General features: G+C 43.8%; 1 protein-coding gene across 2 annotated transcripts in view; it reads right to left on the bottom strand.

The window, feature by feature from the left end:
- Nucleotides 1-25,104, bottom strand: part of PREX1 (phosphatidylinositol-3,4,5-trisphosphate dependent Rac exchange factor 1) — a 220,968-nt gene that overhangs the window by 118,896 nt on the left and 76,968 nt on the right. For both annotated transcript variants that reach the window (XM_077832160.1, XM_077832161.1), the window contains exons 2-3: nucleotides 8,940-9,011; nucleotides 3,255-3,377 (exon numbers count right to left, since the gene is read on the bottom strand). In XM_077832160.1, coding sequence (XP_077688286.1) covers nucleotides 3,255-3,377; nucleotides 8,940-9,011 — 195 coding nt within the window. The remainder of the gene's footprint in view (nucleotides 1-3,254; nucleotides 3,378-8,939; nucleotides 9,012-25,104) is intronic.

The raw sequence follows: 25,104 nt of genomic DNA, 5'->3' as shown, positions 1-25,104 counted from the left end.
TTAGAATATTTGTTAGCTCAAAGTTTCCTCCCTCCCTGCATCTAGGTTGTTTGCTCACTTGTCAAACTGTCTAACAACATGTGCTATGGCAAAAGTATCAGCTCCACAGCTATGTCCCAGAACTACATCTCTTGGAGATCACCGTTGGCTTTTTCCCTTCAAAGCCCAGAGTGTTCCATCCTTTATTCTCCTTGTGAAAAAATACTGCCCACCATTTTGCTGAAACTATGCAACGACTCCATGGAAAACTGCTGAGAACAACAGTAGCTCCATAGTACAGCTTGCTCGCATGTGCTACCACTTCACTAGAACAGTACCAATTACAGACATGGGACACTGGTACCCTAAGCAAAGAGGGGAACTGGAGATCTGCTTTAAACCCAGGCCACTGCATTAGAAATCTCACTGCCAGTTGCCAGGGGCTCATTATTTAAATCTGCATTGTGGCAAGACACAGACCCCTGAGAATTAGCCCTTTCTGTCTTCCACATCGCTGCACTTCAGGCTGTATATTATCTTCTGAGCTCCAGCAGGACTCCACATACTAAGAGATTGCTTTCTCCTCCTTTGCTAACCTTCTCGTGGTCCTTGCTTGCCTGGAACTAAGTGGCTATAGTGCCTCCCGGCATTATTCCTGCATCTCCTTAGATCTGGAGCCCTAGGTGGACACATATAGCAATTATGGTTATGACCAGTCTTGACTGTATATTCTGAAATGGAAGGAGTTTGCCTCACTGCAGTGTATGGACTGCAGGCCTTTGTCTCTTGCGGGACTGTGGGACAGAATCATGTAGACATTATGAGCAATGCATTGTACAGGCTTCAGTGCAAACTGATGCAGAAGGTGCCAGTCCATTAGACTCCAATAGAAGAGAAATTTGCAGTAGCACACATCCATCTGGCATTACTGTCTAATCAGTGGCTCTCAACCAGGGGTCCGGGGCCTCTTGGGAGGCCACAAGCAGGTTTCAGGGGATCCGCCAAGCATAGCCAGTGTTAGACTCGCTAGGGCCCAGAACAGAAAGCCAAAGTCCTGCCGCACGGGACTGCAACCTGGGGCACCAAGCTCCACCACCTGGGGCAGAAGCCAAAGCCTGAAGAACTTAGCTTTGTGGTGCCCCGTGCTGTGGGGCCCCGGGCAATTGCTCTGCTTGCTACCCTCTAACGCCGGCCCTGGCTTTTATATGCAGAGAAACAGTTGTTGTGGCACAGCTGGGCCGTGAAGTTTTTATAGCCGGGGGGGAAGCTCGGAAAGAAAATGGTTGAGAAGCCCTAGTCTAATAATTTCTCTATTGCACATTTATGTATATTTTAAGGGGTATTCGATTAAGAATTAATTACTAAACATTTCAATAACAAATTATACATCAGTGGTTTTCAACCCTTTTACATTTGCGGACCCCTAAAAAATTTTGAATGGAGGTTCAGACCCCTTTGGAAATCTTAGACATATTCTGCAGACCCCCAGGGGCCTGCAGACAGCAGGTTGAAAATGACTGTTATATTATATTACTTGAAGTGTAGTTGTGGCCATGTCGGTCCCAGGATATTAGAGAGAGACAAAGTAGGTAAGGTCTGGAAGAAGAGCTCTGTGTGGCTCGAAAGCTTGTCTCTCTTACCAACAGAAGCTGGCCCAATAAAAGATATTACCTCACCCACCTTGTCTCTCTATACCAGGGATCGGCAACCTTTGGCACATGGCCCATCAGGGAAATCTGCTGGTGGGCCGGGACGGTTTGTTTACCTGCAGCGTCCGCACGTTCGGCCAATCGCAGCTCCCACTGGCCACGGTTCACTGCTCCAGGCCAATGGGGGCTGCAGGAAGCAGCGTGGGCCGAGGGATGTGCTAGCCGCTTTATCTTAATCCTGCCTCAACACAGCGAGGTGGACTAGATGACCCTGTGAAGTCCAGTCCAGCCCTACATTTCTATGATTTGTTGTTCTCCTCTGTGTTTGCACAGCCTTAACATGGTGCGGCCCCACTCCTCACTATTGCCTCTGGGCACTACTACAATATAAATAATATATTATACTACTAGTAATAATATTTACATGATTGTCACATCATAAATAAAGGTTTCAGAGTAACAGCCGTGTTAGTCTGTATTCGCAAAAAGAAAAGGAGTACTTGTGGCACCTTAGAGACTAACCAATTTATTTGAGCATAAGCTTTCGTGAGCTACAGCTCACTTCATCGGATACATACTGTATGCATCCGATGAAGTGAGCTGTAGCTCACGAAAGCTTATGCTCAAATAAATGCATCCGATGAAGTGAGCTGTAGCTCACGAATGCTTATGCTCAAATAAATTGGTTAGTCTCTAAGGTGCCACAAGTACTCCTTTTCTTTTATCATAAATAAACAAACATATGCAAAGGGAGAAGGTGCTGTGGTTCTATGAATGTAATGAATGGCTGTATAAATTATGTGCACTCAGACAGACCCAGGTACGCTATAAAGTCTGGATCACCACAGATTATTGAAGCTTGATGGAATAGATTTGAATGGAGAGTTGCTGCTGTTGAATATAGTTATTAGAGTTCTCAGCAAAGATGTTATGTGGGAGGTTTCTGATTTTCAAATGCCTTGGGAGTGCAGCTGCACACACAAAATGTCCATGCAATTGTGTGTTATTGTACGCAAATCACGTGACTTTGCATGCAAATGGCACATGAGTGAGATGCTAATCAAGTTGTACACATTCATAATTACTTGTCTTGCATGTACAATTAGTGTATTTTATGCACAAATTAGTCATGGGATTGCACACCTAAATGTTTGAAAATCGGGCCTTCATTGTGTAACCAAGTTATTAAGGAGAACTGCTACAGTAGGTGCCTTCGTTTTGAATTTCCTGTCTTTTGTGGGTTTAAAATCTCTATCTTATTTTGCATTAAAACAGAGAGATTTTTGCATTGATTCTATTTAGAATGGAGATGCTCTTTTGAAATTTTTAGAACCAAAGAAATAAACTCTTAGCAGTCAAATGTGATCAGCTGGATGAGAAGAAAAGAAAAAAGAAATTCTATGCAAGAGGAAAAGGAAGAATTTCTAAAAATACCTCCTTGTTTTGCTGGGTTTGATCTGGTTTCCATTGTTCCAGTCTCATTCACAAAGGTTTTTCCCACCCCACATAGTACGTTCATAAAAGATACACATTGTTATGGTACCATTACCAAAGCTAAGAGATTAGGACGTGGGAGCATGTGACAGGAAGCTGCATTTACAGATAGCATTAAGTCATTGTACTCACAAATTTTAAGAAAACATTTCCCAGTTCATGCTGAGATTGAGGTTCTGGTTGTAAACAAAATTCCAGGGCAGCCAAGAACTCCTTGTGAACGTCAAGAATGTCTTCGATGTTGGAAAACAAGATCTGAAATACCAAGAAAAATCCAGCGTTAAACCTTGATGAAGGCTGGGGTGTCTTATTAAAGTAGAAGTGCCTAAATGCGGTGCCTATCTACTGCTGCCAGGAAGCAATCATTTTAAAATGTCTCTGGGGTATGAATGATTATGTGTCTTTCACACTCTCGGCATTCCCCCAGGGAGGATTTTAGTTTTGCTTGTGCCATTGACCTATGTAAATAAAGATGAACTTTCCAAGTATCTAGGCCTGATAATCATCATCGGCCTTTGTCAGTTCTATAGAAGGTTTCTCACAAACTCTCAAGAAGGTAAATGGAAATACCATGTGGGCTCACAAAGGCCAAACTCACATTAAAGGAGACGGGGCAAAAAACGTCTTCTGCTTTCCCCTCCCACTCATGACAAATCAATTTTTGGAGGAAACAGCTGTAAGAGGTCATTTGAACACGTCAGCACTTGTGGTCATTAAGGATCCTGTGGTACTTTTTGCACAATATGAGGGGCTAGCAATAATTTTCTAGGCAAACTGGAAGGAGTTATTATTCTTATCCTTTAAATAATTATGATACTATTCACTTAGGTATACCATTTTGTCTGACCCTGCAATGCAATGTTGCTGTGTGCTGTGAAATAGCAGCCACGTTGCACACCTTTAGTGTATTTTACTAGTGGACAAAGCATTTTCTTAAAACACAGGACCTAATTTTTCAGACCAAAATTAGGCATGTATTTAAATATGCACAATTGCACATTAAGGGCCTGATTCCCAACTTGCACATACAGATACACACACAGAAGTGCATGTGTAGATAAAGGGGCTCAGTTCTCTACTACCTTGCTCCTTGTGTTGCCATTTACTCTAGAGCAAAATCAATAGAACAATGCTGCCAAATCAGAATAGTAGCATTGTACTCCCACTTTGCACAGATGTAAATGGCCACACAAGCTGCAGAGTAATGGAGAATTAGCCCCCTAATTTGCATATGCACTACTGTGTGTCGGTGCAAGTTGGGCATTTGTGCACCCTTTTACTTGATAAGTATCTTGCTAGCCATGTGCGAACACAACTTCTGACTTTGTGTGAGCATCTATGGGAGTGAGCATGCACAACTGCTGATGTGCAAACACACATTCAGTTCAGGTCTGAAAAGAATCCCCTGGGGTGTAGTGTGCTGGCACAGTTCTCTGGGTGAAAGGTGCTACAAACATGCAAGCTGTATAGTATTTAGTAATCACCATATGAAAAAGGAAGAGAAACCATGCGCGGAAGTGCAGGGGCTGGAATGCTGCCATAAAGAGAAAGGAATCCCGACAAACAAGTGACCCAGCTAGACTATGAGCATTGGCAGTCACTAGAGGACAGGCTTAACAGGCAGGCTGTATACAAGAGCCTCAGCTGGGATATATGTGTTACACTATATTTTCCAATCCTTTCTTCTAACCAGGCCAGTGTCAAAAGGAAAGTATGCGGTAAAGTCAAGCCATTTCTCACACTGCAAACAGCCTCCTAGCTCTGGCTTCATCAATAAGTGACACTCTTGTGATGTAAACAATACCAAGGAGAAATGGCTTCCAGTTTCCAAACATTCACTGGGTGAAGTGCAGGATACTCAGAAGGTTCCAGCACTTCCCACCCCACATTTTAGCTATCAGGCATGCTCTCGGGTTGCAATATTGTGCATTGGATTTTACCCATTGGCTATGAAATCACATGCTTCAGCCTGAGTTAATGCGATATTAGCCACTCACGGGAGGAACCACCTTGAGCTCAAGTCCTAACTCTCCCCAGGACAGGTATGAAGTCCATTTCCTCCTATAGCCAGTTTGTGTCTGGCCCCTGCCAGCATGTACAAGATTGAGGATTCAAAGAGCCTTCCACTCTACATTAAGGATAGACACAACTGTGTCCCTCTAAGGCACTGATGGACAACCCGCGGCCCACACGCCGCCCGTCAGGGTAATCCGCTGACGGGCCACAAGACAGTTTGTTTACATTGAGCATTCACAGGCTCGGCTGCCTACAACTCCCAGTGGCCGTGGTTCGCCGTTCCCGGCCAATGGGAGCTGCAAGAAGTGGCGCGGGCCTCAGGGATGTGTTGGCTGCCACTTCCCACAGCTCCCATTGGCTGGGAACATCAAACCACGGCCACTGGGAGCTGTGGGCAGCCGTGTCTGTGGATGCTCAATGTAAATAAACTGTCTCACGGCCCGCCAGTGGTTACCCTGATGGGCCACATGTTGCCCACCAGTGCTGTAAGGTTCTTAAGGGGGCAGTGCCATAGTCCTCTCCCGCTCCACACTTGCTGGCCGGATGTGCAGAGAAAAGCACGCTACATCCTCCTCTCGGAACAGCATTGTACATGCTTTCCCCTTTCACTGCAGGAGGCTCAGTGCTTGCCTTAGAACAGGGGTTCTCAACCCTTTTCTTTCTGAGGCCCCCTCAACATGCTATAAAAACTCCATGGCCCACCTGTGCCACAACAACTGGGTTTCTGCATATAAAAGCCAGGGCCAGTGTTAGGGGGCAGCAAGCAGGACAATTGCCTGGGAAAGCTACATTTCTCAGGCTTCATCTTCAGCCCCGGGTGGTGGGGCTCAAGGCCCCAAGCTTCAGCCCCATGCGGAAGGGCTTCGGCTTTCTGCCCTCGGCCCAAGGGAGTCTAACCCTGACCTTGCTTGACGGACCCTCTGAAACCTGCTCACGGCCCCCCAAGGGGCCCCGGACCGCAGTTGAGAACCACTGACTTAGAACACTGTAGCCCTGCACCATCCCCAATGCAGGCCTGTGGCTTAAAGCCACCATTTGGCTCAAAAAGAATCAAGCATTCCAACATGGCGAATTTGCACTGTTGGCCTTTGAACAGTTCTCTGTGCTCAACCAAAGAAAGCAGAGGAAGAAGGAGAGGAACACAAGCTTCTCGCTCCACAGAGGGACTGTTTGTTTGCTTGCAGAAAATTCCCAGTGCAAATCCTAGCAGAACATACCACAGCTCTCCAGCTCAGCTGTGACTGATGTTATGATATATTAGCCTCTGTTGCATGGCCAGGAGGAAAGTTATGCCAGAAGGAGATTAGCAAGGAAGAGGAAAACATCTGTTAGGCATGACTTTACCCTACAAGGAGCAGTCTTCAAGGGGGTATTTTATGATCCAAGGAATATCTGCTGTGTAATATACTGTGTTCTGTGATGGTCAATGGGATCCAGGCGCCTTAGGTAACAAAGGTCATCTGAGGCTAAAGGGGGCAGAGGGACCTTCCCTAACTTTGCTAAAAAGTCTGTTTGTTTGATATGAAGTTTCTATTTCCCAGCACTATGTCAGGGATCTGCAGCTGGGGACCTGTCTACACACAACGGTTGTATCACTTTAGTTAGACAGGTACAGTAAAAGTGGGACAACCATCATAGTGTGGCTGCAGTTATAGCCATATACCCAGTGCTTTATATTGGGATAGCTATTCCCATATGGAAAGGTGAATAAGCTGTATGTATTTGAGGCACCTTTATGGTACTATAACTGCATCCAGACTAGGGGTTGTATCAATCTAATTATTTCAGTAAAACATCACCGCTCGAACCAAAATAGTTATATTAGTACAAAAACTGTGTGTAAACCAGGCCTGGGACTGGTCATTTTAGAGGTGACACAACTGGTGCCCAAGGTTCCCTGAACTCTCCAACCACCTAAAATGCCAGCTGTAGGAGAAATCTACAGGCCCAGTACTGACAGTGTTATCCTAGCTGGTCCTAAAAGACATTTTCTTCCTTTGCTTTGCAGTGAATGACAGTCAAAATACTCTAAGCTTCCCTCCAGACATTCCCACTGCAGGAAGAGGGAGAGGAGGAGAGAAATTCATCTTTAAACAGGCTTCCAAACCATTTATACACTCTCCACAGTTCGTGCCACCAGCCAGCCAGGATGCTAGCTAGCTCACAGCTCCCTGGTAACCAGAGATACAGAGCACAAATGGGCACGTGCCTGTACAGGGCACCAGCGAGGAACACCATGGGGAGGCTACGAAGGAAAAGATCTTGGCTGCAGGAAAGACACTGAAACTGCTTCTGGTGGGAACAGAAAGGAGGAAATGATGTTCATACTGTGCTGCCATGAACCGGCCTCCACTGTAACGTAAACAGGCCCTTCATTTCCAAAGGGAAGCTCTTTTACTGCAAGCTGGTTAAGATAATAATAACTATTAATAAGGAAGAGCCTTTAAAAACTGCATCATGAAAGCCCTCTGGGCACCTAGCGAAAGAATAAACCAAAAATATAATGGTGCATCCCCAGAGAGGTGCAATGGAACTTCAAGCACAAATCCATTTAATCAGCAGAGAAAATGAGTTTTCTGGATGGGCCAGTGGTTGTTGCATTTGATTACGGAACAGTCATAATTAGCACATGTTTTAGTACTAAATGAATAATAGCAGCAAGAATAACATTCAGCAGCATCTTTGTTCATTCGTCAGATCTGCAAATTGGTGTGTGGGTTTATTAGTTTTTTACATATTTTGCAGCACACAGGATCTGTAGTCACTAGTCACTGCATGTGTTATTCCCCTGAACACACGCTCTCCGCTGATGGGTGACACTTCTGCCTTGCTAACAGGCCACGCTAGACTGCACAGGGAATGCTTAGGGACTCCAGAGAACTCTTGTCTTCACTCTGCCAACAGTGGCAGCCTCAGTTGCCCACCTGTCCGCTTCTCTCGCAAGCCTCTCCATGCTTTCTCCCCCTGACCCCCCGATGCACAGGAAAAACTCCCTGGTAAAATCTGTGCCCTTATTCTTTAAAATCCCTCCTTCAAACCCACCCTGATGTCTCTCAATCATTCCCATGTGGCATAGGTGGACTAAGTGATAAGCTGTGATTTCTACTTTTTGGGTAAATTCGGTTCATTTTATTGTTATCTCATCTTGCCAACCCACCCCCACATTGTCTGGCTTGGTTTGTGCCATCCGTCTGTCCTGTCTGACATGTAGATTGTGAGTTGTCTGCAGCAAGGCCTACAGTTACTGACTGCACACCGAATAGCTCAACAGAGGCCTAAATCATTGATTAGGGTCTCTAGACATTACAGTAATACTAACATATGAAAGGGAGGAACCAACTCTGGGGAAAACAGGGGGTGTTAACCTCCTTGTTCATGTCATGATGAGGATGATGCTGCTGTCCCCTTGTTCTATTACTATCAGATCCTCTGCCCATTAAACCTCGTGGCAAAGCTTCCATTGATTTCAGTGCTACAGGAGCAAGCCCCAATTCAGTTTATAAACCTTAGATTAATGGCTGAAGCTCAAGTACTTCCATTTCTGCCTGCCACAAATTTCACTTGCCTACAGGTCCCAAAAATTGTTTTTAACTAAAATTCCTACAAGACAAATGTCACTCACAAAATGTTCATGAAGAACAAATGAAAAACAAATGTGACTATGACCTATGCATGTTTGGTTTCTCATTCATTGAAATGTTCATGAATAATTTTCCCCAGGATTCTCTAATGCCGCTAATTATGAGTTCTTCACATAAACGAATAAAACTGCCAATAAAAGGAGAAAGCTGGAAGAAGTACCTTGATATTCTCCTCTGTTATGTATTTCTCGGCTTTGTCCACAGCATTCTGTCTGATTCTGTGCAAAAATGCCTGAAGGAAGAGAAAAAGAGATTATTTTCAAATGGCTTAATACTGGTTGAGTTCACTGCTTGTGCCTTCTGGCTTTTCCCGAGCATCCAGCCACACAAGTACGATGTTCTAAGACAACGAACCCATCACTTCTGAGACTTGAATCTAAACCTACCTCATGTCATTACTAGGACTCTTAGACTGAGCTTAGCATTTCAGGTACATAAAAGGCATTTCCTTAAAGATGTTTGGTTTTTGCCCTGTGGCAAATGTCTTTCCTCAGAAGTTCCACTGACTCTTTTGGACTTAAATATCTGTTAGCACCGGCAGACCAACGTGAGGAACTGTTTATTCTCTTGAAGGCTTCCTCTCTCTCCTCTGACTTGACTTTGGGAGGCAAAATGCCTGTCTCCCATCAAGATATATGTAAGGAAAAGGACTGCAAGGAACAACAAAGGATGTTCATGTTGCAGAAGCTGAGCGCATGTCAGAGCTAGGAACTTGGGCTATGGACAATCTCGGTATACCCACAACTTGGGGAAGGGAAATGGAAACCTGCAAAAAGTGCCTGGATTGCATTTTCATTTCCATTTCATTTTACTTGGACTAGTTTAAAGGTGCAGTCAAAACAACGTCAGAACTTTTCACCCTTGCCTAGGCCCCCCGACTCAGTACATCTTTGGCTATAAAAGTCTCAATCCAATAAAAAGCTCAGGTCCAGATACAAAAGGACAATGATTCCAATACCTGTCTTTAGAGTTCTGTTCAGGCTACTGCTAGTGAGGGACCGTCTGTATTTACACTGAATATATATGACCACAGCATGTTTGATCCAGTTGTAAGGATTTAGCAGAGGACATTGGCGACGCAGTGATGGGGTTAAAAGCCTCCCTTAAGGTGAGGAGAAGAGAATTTTACTCTTCCCCTCCAAGGCATCCTGGCAGACACAGACAATCACTTGCAGGGGAGGCAGACTGAGGGAGAACCCAGAGGAGGGAATCTGCTGGGATCAATTAAAGCAATCCAGACATAAAAGGAGAAAGGGTTTTTCCTGTCTGTCCTTGTTAGTGGTTTCTATACTCACCTCCTATGCAAAGGGCTGAGTCCTGGGGAGTGTTGCAAGCAGGGGAAGAAGAGAAAACCCACCTGAGACGGAGGTGGATTTGTGTCATTCCTTTGTATGTATGATACAAAGCTGTCCTGTTACTGAACGATAAAAAGCCTTTAAAAGCTGGACTCTTTCTGAGCAGCGTCTATGTCAGCTGACGCAGACCCAGCTAATTATTGATTCGGCTTCATGTGGAGCTGGCAACTGCCCACAACACCACAGGGAGCTGTGTTGCTGAATCAAACCTGTGGCCTGTGACTGTCTCTGCCTCTAGTTTCTTGGCTTGAAGAGTATGAGCATGAGCCATTTATTTGCCCTTCAGTACTGCATGGACACCACTATATTCCTGCTCAGCCCTGGCCCTCTCTCATTTGTTACTGCTGGACCACAAGGGAGAAGAGAATCAGAAGGTGTTCAGACGCTACAGGGATGGATGCCAGTACACAAATGACAGTTAGATGGATGGAGAGACAGATTAGGCTCATCGTATATATATATAATTCCCAGAGTATGGATTCTCAACTTGGGGTTCACAAAGAAATGTCAGAGGTAACAACCACCTTGCTTTTCCCATATGGCTACATGAGAAGAGGATCCTGGCTAGATCCCAGCTAGCTGTGGGGAGTTGGGAGCAGAGTCCCAGGATGGGAAAATTTTTGAGAACCATTATTTTTAGGGGACTGAACATTTTTTTCCACATGACCCAGAAGCCAGCTTATAAGAACCCAGCCAATAACCTTAACCAGTAAGTTTGCTGAAGTCACCCAAAATGTTCATGTGCTTCCAAATGTCCTGGCAGCAACTGAGGAAGCCACTGGGACTCTTTGAGATGAACTGTTCAACATGATGAGCAATGGCACCAGGATCGACAGGAAGTATGGGGGGAAAGGAGGAGTATGATGCCCCCCCTCCCCATCTCCAGCACTGGGTGTGATATCTGAGCACTAATTAATAGGCTTCAGATTTATATGAGACAGAAAAGCTGTTCCCCTAATTCTAAAACGATAAGCCAAGCAGGGACTCTTGGCTTGCTTTAATACAGGCTCCTCTCGCTGTTTGGAAATAACAAATCCAGTTGGAATAATTAATTAATCTACACAATTAGCGAGCTCCACTGGTGACTAATATTTACCAGCATCTAAGTCCCAGCAATGTATATTTCTAATAATAGAAAGCTGGTAAGAAGAAGGTGCAAATCACATTAGCTGTTACAGTCTAGTCAATAAAAAGCAGAGCCTGTGTTAATTTAAAAAACAGCTTTTCTGTGACGCCTGTCTGAAAAGATCATTTAATATGAGTGTGAGACTGAGAGAGCGAGGGGCACACACAGAGAAAGTGAGATGAAAAAATAGAGAGACACAGAAGGCGAGAGAGAGAAAAGAAAGAGGGAAAGGCATGGTAGGGGGAAGAGAGAGAATCAGCTTTGTAGACAGACTGTCTTCTGTTCCAACCTTCTGATCATCTTGATGCGTATAAACAACAATCTCTCTAGTGTCTCTGAAACAAGACAGTTGTTAAATGAGATTGTTGTTGTTTTTTGTCCTAGAAACCTAATAGCCAATTTTTCAAAATGTAACCATAAAAATCTGGACTTACTGGATGCAAAACTATCTGTTCCCTGGTTTTAAATCCCTTTTCTTCTGAAATCAAAGTCTTTTGCAACAGTCACTCAGACTAAAGAAAACAATCCAAGTGGTTAAAGAACAGCCCAACAGCTAATGTTCCGTGCTGTGTTCATATGACAATGCTGCCTTCCTTCCAACCTGCTCCCAAATATGCTTGGGAAAATAAGTCCTTCTCTAGAGACATTTTGTTAAATGCTTTGAGTCAACGTTTCCCATCCTTTGCAGGTAACTCTTACCAGTTTTTACCTGGCTTAGACCACACCTGTACCAGCATCGTCTCCCATTCAGCAGTTGGCATAGGCTCAAGTGCCCGCAATACACTAATGGCAGCCAGCTCTACATATCTTCTTTAGCATCCAACATCATCAACAGTACCATCACCCTGGTACCTGGAGATGAAGAATAACTGGCTGAAGTTGAGCCCTGGCATGACAAAGGTGATGCTGGTGGGAAGAAGGGAGCACTTTAAACAACCTGCCATGTCCATAACCTCACCCTCCATTAAGGGCATCCGCTCTCTCAGCATCCAAATAGGCTTCTGCTGTGGCGTCCTTCTAGATTCCTAAAGATCTGGGAATGCAAAAAATGGCCTCTTCCATCTCTGACTGGCCGGAACTCTGTATCCCATCCAACTCTGATTTGGCCACAAAGAGCCAAACATTAGTGACCCCTTCACTTAATTAAAAAAGATTCAGTTGGTTCTGAAGTCAGCCACTGGCTACTCAGAATCCAAGGCTGCAAAGAGCCCCGGCTCCATACTCTGCACTGGCTATACCGTGAATTCAAGGGTTTGGTCCTGATGCCTTAGACAGATTGTCAGAGGATCTGTCTCCCTCAGCACAGTCATGTTCACCTATAATAGCTGTGCTTCTCTGGGATAGCAGAACCATCAATCACAAAGGCGAGACTCATAAACATAGGGAACTGAGCTTTCGATGGTGATGAAATTCATTCACACTAGGATGGCCAGGAAACTCACCCTTTCAGAATCAAAGGCAAAACTCACTTATTTGACTTGTTTTAGCCTTCCCCAAATTATAAAGAAAACGATGGGATGGTGGGGGAAGGGAGAGCAGCTTAAGACATACAGTATAAGAAAGTTATAAGTAGGGCTGCAGATTTGTCATGGTGGAAAACATGTCACAGATACTGTGATTTTCCCATTTGTCCATGACTCATCTTTGTGTCTATGATTTTAATAAACTCACCCTGCAGCAACAGCTCCTGAGGTTTTTGTTCCATTGCTTTGGCTCCATGCTCTGTGCCTTGCCACTGGTGCGTGAAGTCACAGTGCTGCTCAGGTTTGGCCTGGCTGCCTCTCCACTGTCATGATGGAGGGCTGGCCAGGCCAAATCTGAGCAGCGTTGTGACCCCATGTGCCAGGTTGAAACACATGGAGTGGGGATCTGGGCCCAACCTTGCAGGACAGGAGCTGCAGGAACAATCGCTGCGAGGTGCATGCAAGGTGGGATCATTATCCAGCCCTCCCCAGACCCAGAACCTTCCTCCTCATTTGTTATTGCACTTTTTTAAATCAAAAATCACTTCTACTAAATTTCCCATGACTGCTCTGTGATTTTTTATTTAAAAATTCTGTGATAAATCTGCAGCTCTAGGTATAACCAAAAGTTAAACCGTGAAGATGCTCAGGTCCCATGGCAGTGAGCCTGGGATGGATGGATAGACAGTAGATAGATACTGTTCCTATTCTATCTGCCCATATACCTTGGTCTTGTGCAATCATTAGGCTGGGTTTTAGAACAGCTCAAGCTCAGTGGTGGATTGCTGCATGCACAACAGAAAAGAGGGAGGAAATGATAGCACACCAGCACAGAGAGGTAGAGCCTAGCTCAGAATACTAGGACTACACAACGTCTAGAAGCAAATGGAGAATCACTCAAGTCAATAGCACAAGCCAGATCAGTAGGGCAGATTTTCCTTCCCCTCCTACTTTTCTTGAAACTCAAGGTTCCTTCTTCCCTGTGTGCGTGCTAATTGCTCGGAAAACAGCCCATTGCAGAAAAACAGCCCATGGAGGATTTGTTTTTGTTTAAAACTCTGCTGCTGCATCAACGTAATATTCATTTGTGCACTATGAGTCTGTGACTCGTTGCCTTAAAGGTATGCTCGCTCCCCAAACACAGTAGGCCATGTCTGATTCACCACACATCACACATGTTTACTCAAGGTGCAAATGCCTCGCAGGATTCGTGAAAAGCTATATTAAGCAGAAGAGACTATGAAGTGAAATGTTTCCTTTCTGTACCACATCACAGGGCAAGCTGCATCATGCATCTTTATAAGGATAGGAAAAATAAGGTCCTCTCCATCCTCACACAGACTCACAGGGAAATGTACACACACTCTTGGAATATATAAACAATAGTTACATGGATATTTTCTTTTCACCAGGCCAGATTTTTTTAATGCCTCCCTTTGTATTCAAGTCTTACGCCATTCAGTCTACTACACTGACAGTCTACTGTCACAACTGCAAGTCATTTACTTTGAATTGTGCAACTCAGAACTTCCACTGCATGTGGCATTCAGTTTAAGGCATGAATTTGGCAGACAGGAGTCTTTCACAGATGGATAATTACATTGGATTCCCTCTGAAATGGGTTCTGAAGGGTTCTTGTTCGGGCTTAAATACTTAGTCATTGTCTCCACTAGGAAACAAGGTGTGTTTTTACCACTTGTTAGTGAATGCGTTAACTAACACATGGTAAAATTCTAGTGTGGACAAGGCTGTTGTAGTTTTAACATGTATTAGTACGTCAAGTTAAACATACCTTTGTGTTTAGTTAAAAGATGTTAGCTAACATGGTAAAAGGACACTTATTTTCCTAGTGTGTACATGCCCTTATACTCAGCTATCTTCCCATCTCCCCGTTTTCCACCACAAACCACTAAGAAGGCTTGTTAAAACCACACTCCAAGAACTTTTCACTCCCAGCCCTCAACAATACTAACTTCCAGACAAAGTATCACTGCAACCACATTCAAAACTGAGTAACACTTAAGAAACTAGCCCTATCCCTAAAAAGAACAGCACAGTGTTTGGGGTTAGCAGAGTACCTGGATTAGCAGATGCTGCATCCCCTGCATTAGCAGCTCAAGTGTCAGCTGCACTCGAATGTCAACCCCTCCGCACCTGATGGGCCAGCTAGGTCCAGTTTGAAGCACCACTTCCTTCGAGCTAGGACTGAGCTACACTACAAAGTTCTGCCAGCACAGCTGTGTTGGCTAGGGAGGTAAAAACTTCACACCCCCATAGGACACATAATTATGCTGGCAGAACCCCCACGGTAGATGCAACCACACAGCTAGGCCGACATAGGCTCTGTAGCGTAGACATAACACTACAGATTTTTGTGTGTGGATGGGAGTCAGGTTAGAGGTCAAACTTGAGTTATAGCTCTGGCTAATAATGCAGTGACAACAAGTGTTACATGACTACATGAAATATACAAAGCAAGGACAGGCTCTCACCAACTCTAAACTCAGTGATCACAAACTAGAAATAAAAACAAGGCGTGGACGACACAATCGAAAACAAGTGGGAATGACTCTGTAATCAAAACAACAGAGCAGAGATTGCAACGAGACACATGCTCAACTTCCCTACCCAAAATTCAAAACATACTTCCTCAAATGTTCAGGAATAGAAAGAGATTTCCAAGTAAATACAAGGAAGAGAAGCTGTGCATAACTCAGGGAGAAATGAAAAAGGGAACAGAAACAGCCAAACGGCATGGGACAGCCCACAACCAAATCAGCAATAAACAGTATCTGAAAGTGCAGTATTATGAAGCCTGTTCCCTAGACAGGTAGCTGATGCCATATATTGGCTTGGATTGATATTTGACAGACTATTTTTTAACTTTGGTAATACTCAGGTTTGAATTAAGGCAACCCAGCATCCTAGCCAAGTCCTTATGCCTCCTCATGGCCCCACTCCAGCTGTGGGGGTGGGAGGAGATGAGCAAATTTCAGAGTTAAGATAAAGGGGCTAATTCACACTTCCTGGAGCTATTGTTTCAGGCTTCTGCAAACTCAGACATGCATCAGTTACACTCAGGCAGGAGTGACCCATGCCCTGCCAATAGTGAGGGGGCGGAGTGAGGGCAGCCGGCTTCAGCAGTGTTACTGAGCATGCTCAGTCCATGTGAACATGCTCAGTACAAACCAAGCAGCAAATCGGGAGGGGAGGAGGGGGCTGGCGGGGGTGAGACCCTGCCTGCCCCTCCCCCCACATATCCCCTCTGGTGCAGGTCACATTTCAAGCTTTTCTTGGCATCTATGAGGAAACAGAAACACATTTTTCAAATGAAAGTTGAGATTCTGATCTCATCATGTGCTTTCAGAAAGTGGAGCCCTCATCACAGGCCTGCAGTTTCTATACCTTAATCTGGCCCTGGCAATGTTGGGAATAACTTCTCATTTCCATAAAAACCCTGTATTTGAATGTACAACACCTCCTTTCTCTTCTTATTGCTTCGGTGAGCACTGCCACTGCCCTTCGGTCTGTGCTTCGGATCAATTGGGACACCAAATTGACACTGTTATAACTCAATTGTCTTCAATGCAGTTGCTCACAACCTCTTTGGGAACATGGATATATTAAAATATTTGGATGGTTTCAAATGAACATTTGATGAAATCTGGGCTTTGAATTCAGGTGCATCCTAGTTCAAGCTGCTTAACTGCTAGCCCTCAGCCTCAGCAGAGTGCTCACATTCTTCTAGTGTGGATTAGATGCACAAATCATAACCAATCACCCTGCAGAAATTACAGGAAACATGAACATCCTTCATCCTCCATGTGACAAACACGCTGTGATATACAGATCTGCACTTAAGTCTCAACCACAACATAGTAAATAATCTCAGGATAATTTAAACAATGACTGCACTGGGGCTATTTCCAAATATTTCAATCTGTTATGAGACATATTTTCATATTAGCACATTCAAACTAAATATATAGGTCTAAGGAAAACCAGGTCTTTGGGTACTTCTTTCTAAGCATATTGAAAACCACCTAAAGAAAGAACTTTTATGAAAGAAACTCTGCTACAGTTCCCAGTCATATTCAATCAGGAATCAAGTAATTTCAATTGGAGATGGAATTGTTCTCCTCTTGGTCACTTCTAAACTTTTCCATAGTGTTATGTGCTGTTAAAAAGCTACTGAGTTCCACCCAAGAGGAAGCTGGATTTTAGTAATGAATAAAGTGATTCCTGTCTATATATAGACAGTATGGTTTGTAAAACTATTTGGACTACTTCAGGATGAAAGCCAGAATATCAATGTAAGATATTGGGCTTGATTCAATTTTCACATATACAGGTTTTACATGGGTGCAACTCCATTTACACCAGTGTAAATCAGGAGCAACTCCACTGATGTCAATGAAATTACACCAATGTAAAACTGGTGTGAGATCAAAACTATTTATTATTATAATTTACTATCATGCCTCTTATATTGCAGATAATACTGCAGCGATTTATTGTGTTAATTGTAGAATTACTGACTGCTGATATTTAGGCTTTCATCATGAGAAATTTAAAATCAGCAATTTCTGGTAAAGGAAGAAAAGAACGTAAGTACCATCATACAAGCATATTGTCAAGAAATACTTATGTGCGGTATTTGCCATATGAAGAGCATTTTCCATCTCTTTTTGAAACAATGAAGAGTCACAGCTGAGAGGAAGAATGAAGCTTTAAGAAAGGGTTCAGATCTAATTAATTCATTTGCAAACAGCTAAATGAGGCAGAGGTGTTTAGTGACAGGAAATAACTTCACAATGTTCTCTATTGCCCTAATTGTGTGCTTCCTGTGTATTACGTTGGCTTCAAACTCTCAAACCTCACTGGCACATATTTATATTTTGACCTAATCTCTGAAGAGGAACTGAAATGCTAATGACCTGGAAATGATAAAGAAGGAGAAGTTGAATAAAAGCTATGTATTATTTTAAAAAAAACCTGCAATAGCCCAGTCAGTGCCTGGATCTCTGAACTGAGGACCGGCATTACTGCTTTTTTCTCAGTAGAATATCAAATCAGCTTTTTTATACAGTGTTTTCAAAAGGGCACTTTTTCTTCAAATGTAAAAGCACCTGCATAACACTGGGCTTTGTTAGACATGTGATGAGGCGGATTAATAGTAATAATCACTTGTGCTTTGTGCTGTACATTTCACCATCCTTTGCAGGCATGTAAGAAGATCTCTGTGTTATGTGCATAATTCTACCCAGAAGGACATTGTCTCTTTCTTGCTAACGTACACTCTTTGTCTCCTCTATTATGAACCTCTTGCACATTTTAAGAACATGGACGTTAGCGCAAATAGGGTTACCAGGTTTCTGGTTTTCGACCGGAATGCCAGGTCAAAAAGAGAAAAGGCTGTTAAAACTCTGGTCGGCAGAGCAGTGGGTCTAAGGCAGGCTCTGTGCCTGCCATGGCTCTGCGCGGCTCCCGGAAGCAGCAGCATGTCTCCCCTCCAACTTCTATGCATAGGGGCAGGCAGGGGGCTCTGGCATGCTGCCCCCGCTGCAAGCACCAGCTTTGCAGCTCCCATTAGCTGAGAAGGGGTGAGGAGGGAGCAGGGCAATGGTGTTCACTTTTGTGTTGAGTAGAAAGTTGGCAACCCTAAGAGCAACCTAAGGAACAAATCATCTGCTCCTATGAAAGGCTGTGTGAACATTTTTTAAAAAAGCCCTCCTGTGGAACTGGATAGACCACTAGAAAACAAACGCCAGAGGCAACAGCTGCCTCTCCGAACAAACACAGGGAGAAGTACAGTGAATACTGCTAGGGTTCCCCGGAGACCTGTCATGTCAGGCTTACCTCCTCAGATCGGTAAAAACTAACTGTGTCTATATGTATTACAAAACACACACTGGTACCTACAATCTGATAAATATGAATTAAGCCCAGACACTGGCTACAAAAAACCTTGTGCTTCCACTTTTTAATGCAATATATGGGGAATCCCAATGAGGGCTGTGTGCACTGTGGAAAAGAACAGCTGTTTAAAATCCAGAAGTGTATGAATAAACTGAAGGGTTATTTCTTTATATTTTGGAAGTGAGAAGTGGCTGCTGCTTACACAAGCCAAATCCTTGATAGCATGGCATTTATCCTTTCGCTTAACTAATCCTGCATCAAAAGGACCACCCGAATATTAAAATGGACGACTGACTTGTCTAACATGTCTAACTGTAAGTGGGTATCATGCTGTATAACACAGAAGGTAATCCCAAAAAGAAAAGGAGTACTTGTGGCACCTTAGAGACTAACAAATTTATTTGAACACAAGCTTTCGTGAGCTACAGCTCACTTCATCGGATGCATTCAGTCACGAATGAGTCACGTGAGTCAGTAGCTCATGAAAGCTTATGCTCAAATAAATTTGTTAGTCTCTAAGGTGCCACAAGTACTCCTTTTCTTTTTGCGAATACAGACTAACACGGCTGCTACTCTGAAACAGAAGATAATAAAAAGGATTGCAAAATATAGGTATTGCATAGGGCTGGGATTTTCAGTGGAGCTCAAGGGAGTTAGGCACTCAAATCCCATTTTACTCCCTTAGGCTCAATTGTAAATCTCAGCTGACATGTCTGGATTGTGTCAGCAAGTCATTACGTACCCAATGCTGGCTTGCCTGGATGGTACCAATCTCATAGTTTGTGCATGTACAAAATTCCAGGGCAACTAGTGAAATGTAAGAGAACCAGCTCAACCCATGAGCCACTGTCTCTCAGCATGTATGGGTGACAGCACTGTGGCTCTGCAAGCAGCAACTGGGAGTGTGATGCCTGCAACATGAATATGCATACACATGGACATTTTCTGTAGAGCCCTGCTCTGGATCTAGGACATGTGAATTTTGTGATCTCACCTAGCATTGCTTCCTGGGGAAAATCATTTACAGAGCAGGTTTGAAAAGGACCCAGCGTGTGTCTACATTTCCATTATACTAATGACACTGCCTGTCTGACACTGCAGAGAGAGGGAGAGATTCCTTTCTTATGGAGAGTTTGTTTTCATTTAAATGATAAAGACTATTTCTTGAAGTGACAGACGGTTGTTGCTGCAAACCGGCTTATTGCCACTTCTGTACCTTTGCCGTGACCTCTACTGAAATCCTCTTGCCTTTGCGCTGCAGCTTCCACCTGGCTTCTCCAAGTCCCAGCTCCACAGGCTGCCGTGTCTGTAGACTGCTGCTGCTGTCCATGTTCTTCAATGTACAAAGAAATTGGTACAATCCAGCAATCCCATCCTCAGGCAGCACTAAGGGCTTTCCATTCATTTTGAAAATTGCCACCTTCATTTTTAAAACCCTTCATGGGCATGCACCAGCATACCTCATGTCCCTCCCCTCCCCACCAATCTAACATCACTCACACAAACCCCTACATGTAATCTCACCACTTTGGTGAAAGACTCTTCTCCTTCTCCTGCCATCTGGGTTAGCCTTCCTATATATCTCCATCTCATTGCTACTCCAGCTCATTTCTGATCTCACGTGAAAACATACCAGCTAGTATTTTCAAAGGAGGCTATGTGCCTAACTTCCCTAGGCTCCTTTGAAAATTCCATACAACTGCTGTCCCTTTCCAAGGCCTCTTAATTTCTCTCTCCCTATGCTTCTATCGTTGGTTTATTTTGATGTTTTTGCTGCATCACTTAACTTGGCAAAGTGCTTTAGGGTGCCGTTTACATGGAAGGTGCATTGTATTCTGTCCCTCTTTTAGATGGTTTATGACACAATAGGGCCAAATCCTGAGGGCCTTACTCGGGGTTTATTCAGCCTCTACTCTGACTTCAGTGGGAGTTTGCCAGATCCTGAGGGCCTTACTCGGTGCTTATTCAGCCTTTACTCTGACTTCAGTGGGAGTAAATACTGCGTAAAGATCTCGGGAGGCAACCCATATTACCTAAACTCTCACTGAACCCATACCTGAAAGGGGGCTGCAGACTAAAGCCAATTCTAGCCCACTGAAGTTTGTTCAGTTAAACAGAGCCCATCGGTACCAAGAAATTCCGAACCATTTTCCAGTATATGTTACATTACTCCATTCTCCAGGGGAAGGTTCAAGCATCAGAGTGTCCACAAACATCAAAAGGTGCTAAAGTCAGGTTTGGAGGAGGACCCACACACACACCAGTGTCCAGATGTTAAACTGATGCATACCAAACTGTTGGACCCTCTTGAGTTTATGTTCTGATTGTAAAGCTGTTGCTGACTTCTGACCTAACTAAAGAACTGAGATGATGGGGAGATGACTGTCTCCAACCTCTCTCTCTCTCTCTCCCCCTCTGCTCTTTCTCTTCCTAGTGATTCTTTCTTAGTCAGAATATCAAATACTTCACAGAGAAGTCTGAAATTTTTTTAGGGTAAAATCCTATCTCATTGAAGTCAATGGGGTTTTCACATTGATTTCAGTGGGGGCAGGATTTCACCCTCCTGGGTCTTCCCACAATGTGGAAGGGTCATTTCTGCTGAACAGAAATAAACCAGTGGGCCAGATGAAAACCTGCAGAAATCCGTGAAAGAGCCCAGCCTATCCTTGCAGATATTGTGCTCTGGCTCCAAGAAGCACTCCCTGATCATTTCAAAGCTGAAGAGAAGTTGTTCAGGGGTTCATGCAAACATAAGGGCCAGATGCTCAGCTGAGGTAATTAACTGTAGCCCCACTTCAGCAAAACCAAATTACACAGCTGAGACTCTGGCCATCGGTCTTCAGATTCCCACACCCCGAGTTTCACTTTGATTTTCAAATGCAGAGGAAAGCTCAGAGTTAGCTGAAACAGGTGAGATTCTGTATGTTTCCACCAGTTTTACCACCAAGTTTACACAGTTTCCATGCACAGTCATCGTTCAACGCAGGCTTGCTCCAGAGTCTCATGAACCTGGTGACCCACAAACCAGTTCTATGTTTTAAGCATGTAACAAAATCCTAAACGGAGCACATTCACCTGGTTTTGTATTTCATTAGGAACATGTTGCTCAGATCTAATTATCATATGGTTAGAGGGTCACTGAAGTAGCTTAGGTTCCAAACTGGATCTTAATATTGAGATCCTGCTGTGGGGCATACTCTCTATGAGCCATTTTTTCAAGGAGGCCTCACCCTGGTCTCTATTTGTGTATATGCAAATATGTAATGAGCTGCATTCACAGTTTTGTGTGCTCTATCATTTGCAAGCCCAAATGGTAACATTTATGAGTCAGGCACCCAATTGCCCACACAAAATGCATCTGCATTTGTGCATCTACTTTGCATGTGCAACTACGGTACTGTTCTAAGGTCACCTTTATGGTACACAAAAAAACCAGGCCACAAGTTCTGTACTTTGATCTTTGTACTAGATTTTAAAAGGACCGAGAAAGATAAAATGATGGAACACAGAGCGCGGTTTCTGTTGTATTTTTTGAGCTGCTGTATTACAAAGCTAAAAAGGAACTAAGTAAAATTTTAAACTGGAGCAGACATTTCCATCTGGAAGGATTTCCCCCAGGACACAATTACCCGTGCAAGGGGTTCTTGTTAGTCAAACTTTAGTGTTGATATAGAGAGGATAGCTTCAGAATCTGTACATGCCCTCTACAGCCAGAGAGCTGGTCTTAGAATTTGGCAACAGTTGCCACGAATCCACTTCAAACAATCTGCTGAATTCCAATGAAGGTATATGGAGCACCAGAGTTTAAATAGCAAATCTTAATGACTGAAGTTAACAACCCTCTGCTCCCCATATACATTTTGAATAGTGGTGCAGGAATGTATCTATGGGACTTACATTGGTCGAGTTAATGTTTCTGAACTAGCCCATCCTAACATAAATCTCTTCAGTAACAGCAGCCCCTCTAGTTAGTTCTCAGAATCATGTCAGCATGGCACAGCATCTGTCAGTTCACTACCAAGGGTTATAAAGACTTCTGAGATATTTGAAAAGTCCCTTCAAAGCTGGCGACCGGAGTTCCAGTGCTGAACACAAATGTTATAACTTCTGGTCTTCGGCGCTTCAAATATCCTGCCAGGAGAACTTTGCTAAGCGGCCGTGATGTGACAGCAGGGAGCTCAGCTTTCTTTGGAAGCAGCACAAACCCCACAAAGGGCTATGACAAGCTGGGATTCTCACCATCAGAGCCTAACACGAGAAGCTGTTTCTCTGCGGCCTGTGAGCAATTTCCAAGAAGTGCAGACATATGGAAAAATCTGTGATCTGGTGAAAAGGGCAAAAGCAGGAGTGATACCACAGAGTCCCAGGAGGCGTGATGGGATTAGAACAGTCCCAAACTATCTATATGGAAGGCAGGATAGGCTGCCTCCCCTGGCATCTGGGAGATAAACTCTCTCCCCTCCCCTTCTATGCCCCGGAGAGTGTGCAGTTAATACACTTTGGGCTGCTTTCAAAAAGCAAAATGCATGTTGAGCTTTCCCTGCTGTGGATTCTTCCACCTCATAAAACAAGCAATACTTGTGGCACCTTAGAGACTAACCAAGGTGCCACAAGTACTCCTTTTCTTTTTGCGAATACAGACTAACATGGCTGTTACTCTGAAATAAAACAAGCAGTCAGTGCATGTGTGTCTGTCAGCTGCAGGATTAACCTGCTCAGGATAAATGGAAAAGAAACTGAATCCAGAGGAAGACACGTATCAAAATCCCCCTAAGAGCTAAGAATATAGGGGCTGATCCTGCTCCCACTGAACTCAGGAAACCCAACATTGGATCGTTAGTTAGGGTTTTCAGGGAGGGAGGAGTGTCTGAGTTTAAATTAATACTCCCTTCTACAGCTTGCTTACAAATGCAACAAATTTGTCTGAAAGTTCCCGCTTCCCCTCTCTTTATTTGGCCGGAAATGAGGACAGAAAGAGTTAACTGTGTTGTTGTTTTTTCTTAAGGTGCAACTTTGGCCAAGTCAAACAGCTAGTCTGAAAGATTTCAATGTACAGTGAAATATTTCTGTTTTATTTGCTTTTTCATATTTATTTTGCAAACCACTGGTCCCTGTGGCAGGGTTCTCGGCTCTCAATCCCAACACAGATTTGCTCACTTCCATGGCAATTACTGCGGCAAACTTCAGCTGAAGTTCCCCACCATTCTTCCTAGGCTTGGCACTAAGGACAGCACTCATTTGTTGTTCTTGTCCCAACATCTAGCCAGCAGGAGGTGCTCACAAGCAGCACAACTACTGCTACAGGGTCTCACCCATCCATTGCTGTGATCAGATGTCACCAGTCAACATAGAATTAATTTCTAAGCTACTTCTAGAAATAGGATATAGTATATCCTGTCATAGAAATGTCCAGCCTTGCTTGTGCCTTGTACGGTAAGTGTGTTCACCTGAAATTATCAATATATTTATGTGGGATTGTTTCTTTTCCTCTAGGGAAGATCAACCCTGAATTACAAGCTGTGATAGGCAGGTCATTGACAAATAATCAAAGCCTGTAGGAGCCAAGGGCAGATATACCTAATGGAGTGCTTTACAAATATTGACTTCAGTAAGCTCTACAACACCCCTGTGAGGCAAGTAGTAGTAATCTCCATTTTGCAGACGAGGAAAGCTTAGTGGACTTGCTCAAGGCCACACATGGAGTCAGTACCAAAGATAGGAAGTTTCTGATTCCCAGGCTTGTGATAAGACCATCAAATCACAACTTTGTCTCTAAATAAGGTAAAAACTTAGGTAGAGTTAAACAAGCCCTTTCCCTTCTTCAAACACTGATGCCTCCTCACTCCACTCACTATTCTAACACACCCACGGTGAGCTTGGCTCCTCTGAAGTCAATTGGGAGTTTTGTCATTGATTGCAAAGGAGGCAGGGTTCAGGACTGGTACTTCCATTTCTAGAGAATGAAGACAGGAAGTCTTCTGTGTTTAACTAAAACTCAATTGTCAATAAAGCTGTTAATGTAAATCATCTTTAAAAGAAACATAATCTCTTTATAGTTTCAGAGTTAGAAAATAAAGGGCCAGATTTTGAAGGGCTCAGTTTTGCATACTCATAACTTCTGAAGCTCACACCCAAGTTGTGGGTTGTGCGTACAGATCCTGGGACTTGCATGCATGTGACTCAGGCCACACACAAAATTGCACCTCTCAAAATCTGGCCTGGAGGTGGTTTAGTTTTCCAGCAAATAAGTTTCTTTATATGCAGGTTTTAAAAAAGGAATTAAAAGAACAAGCCTCACAAGCCACAGAGCCACATTTGATGTCATTAGCAGGAACAAACAGTTCACTAATGAAAAACTGCCTGATGCTAGTGCAGTCACTGAACTGAGCTGCATTCTTTACTGAGCCCAACACAGCAGTGTCTCAGATCTCGCCTTCCGGGGAACAGTTAGCCATTTGAGTG

The sequence above is a fragment of the Eretmochelys imbricata genome, chromosome 13 (genome assembly GCF_965152235.1).
Source record: "Eretmochelys imbricata isolate rEreImb1 chromosome 13, rEreImb1.hap1, whole genome shotgun sequence".
NCBI classification, from domain to species: domain Eukaryota; kingdom Metazoa; phylum Chordata; order Testudines; family Cheloniidae; genus Eretmochelys; species Eretmochelys imbricata.
The sequence above is the reverse complement of the archived record's forward strand: the minus strand, read 5'-3'. Positions and strand labels throughout refer to the sequence as shown.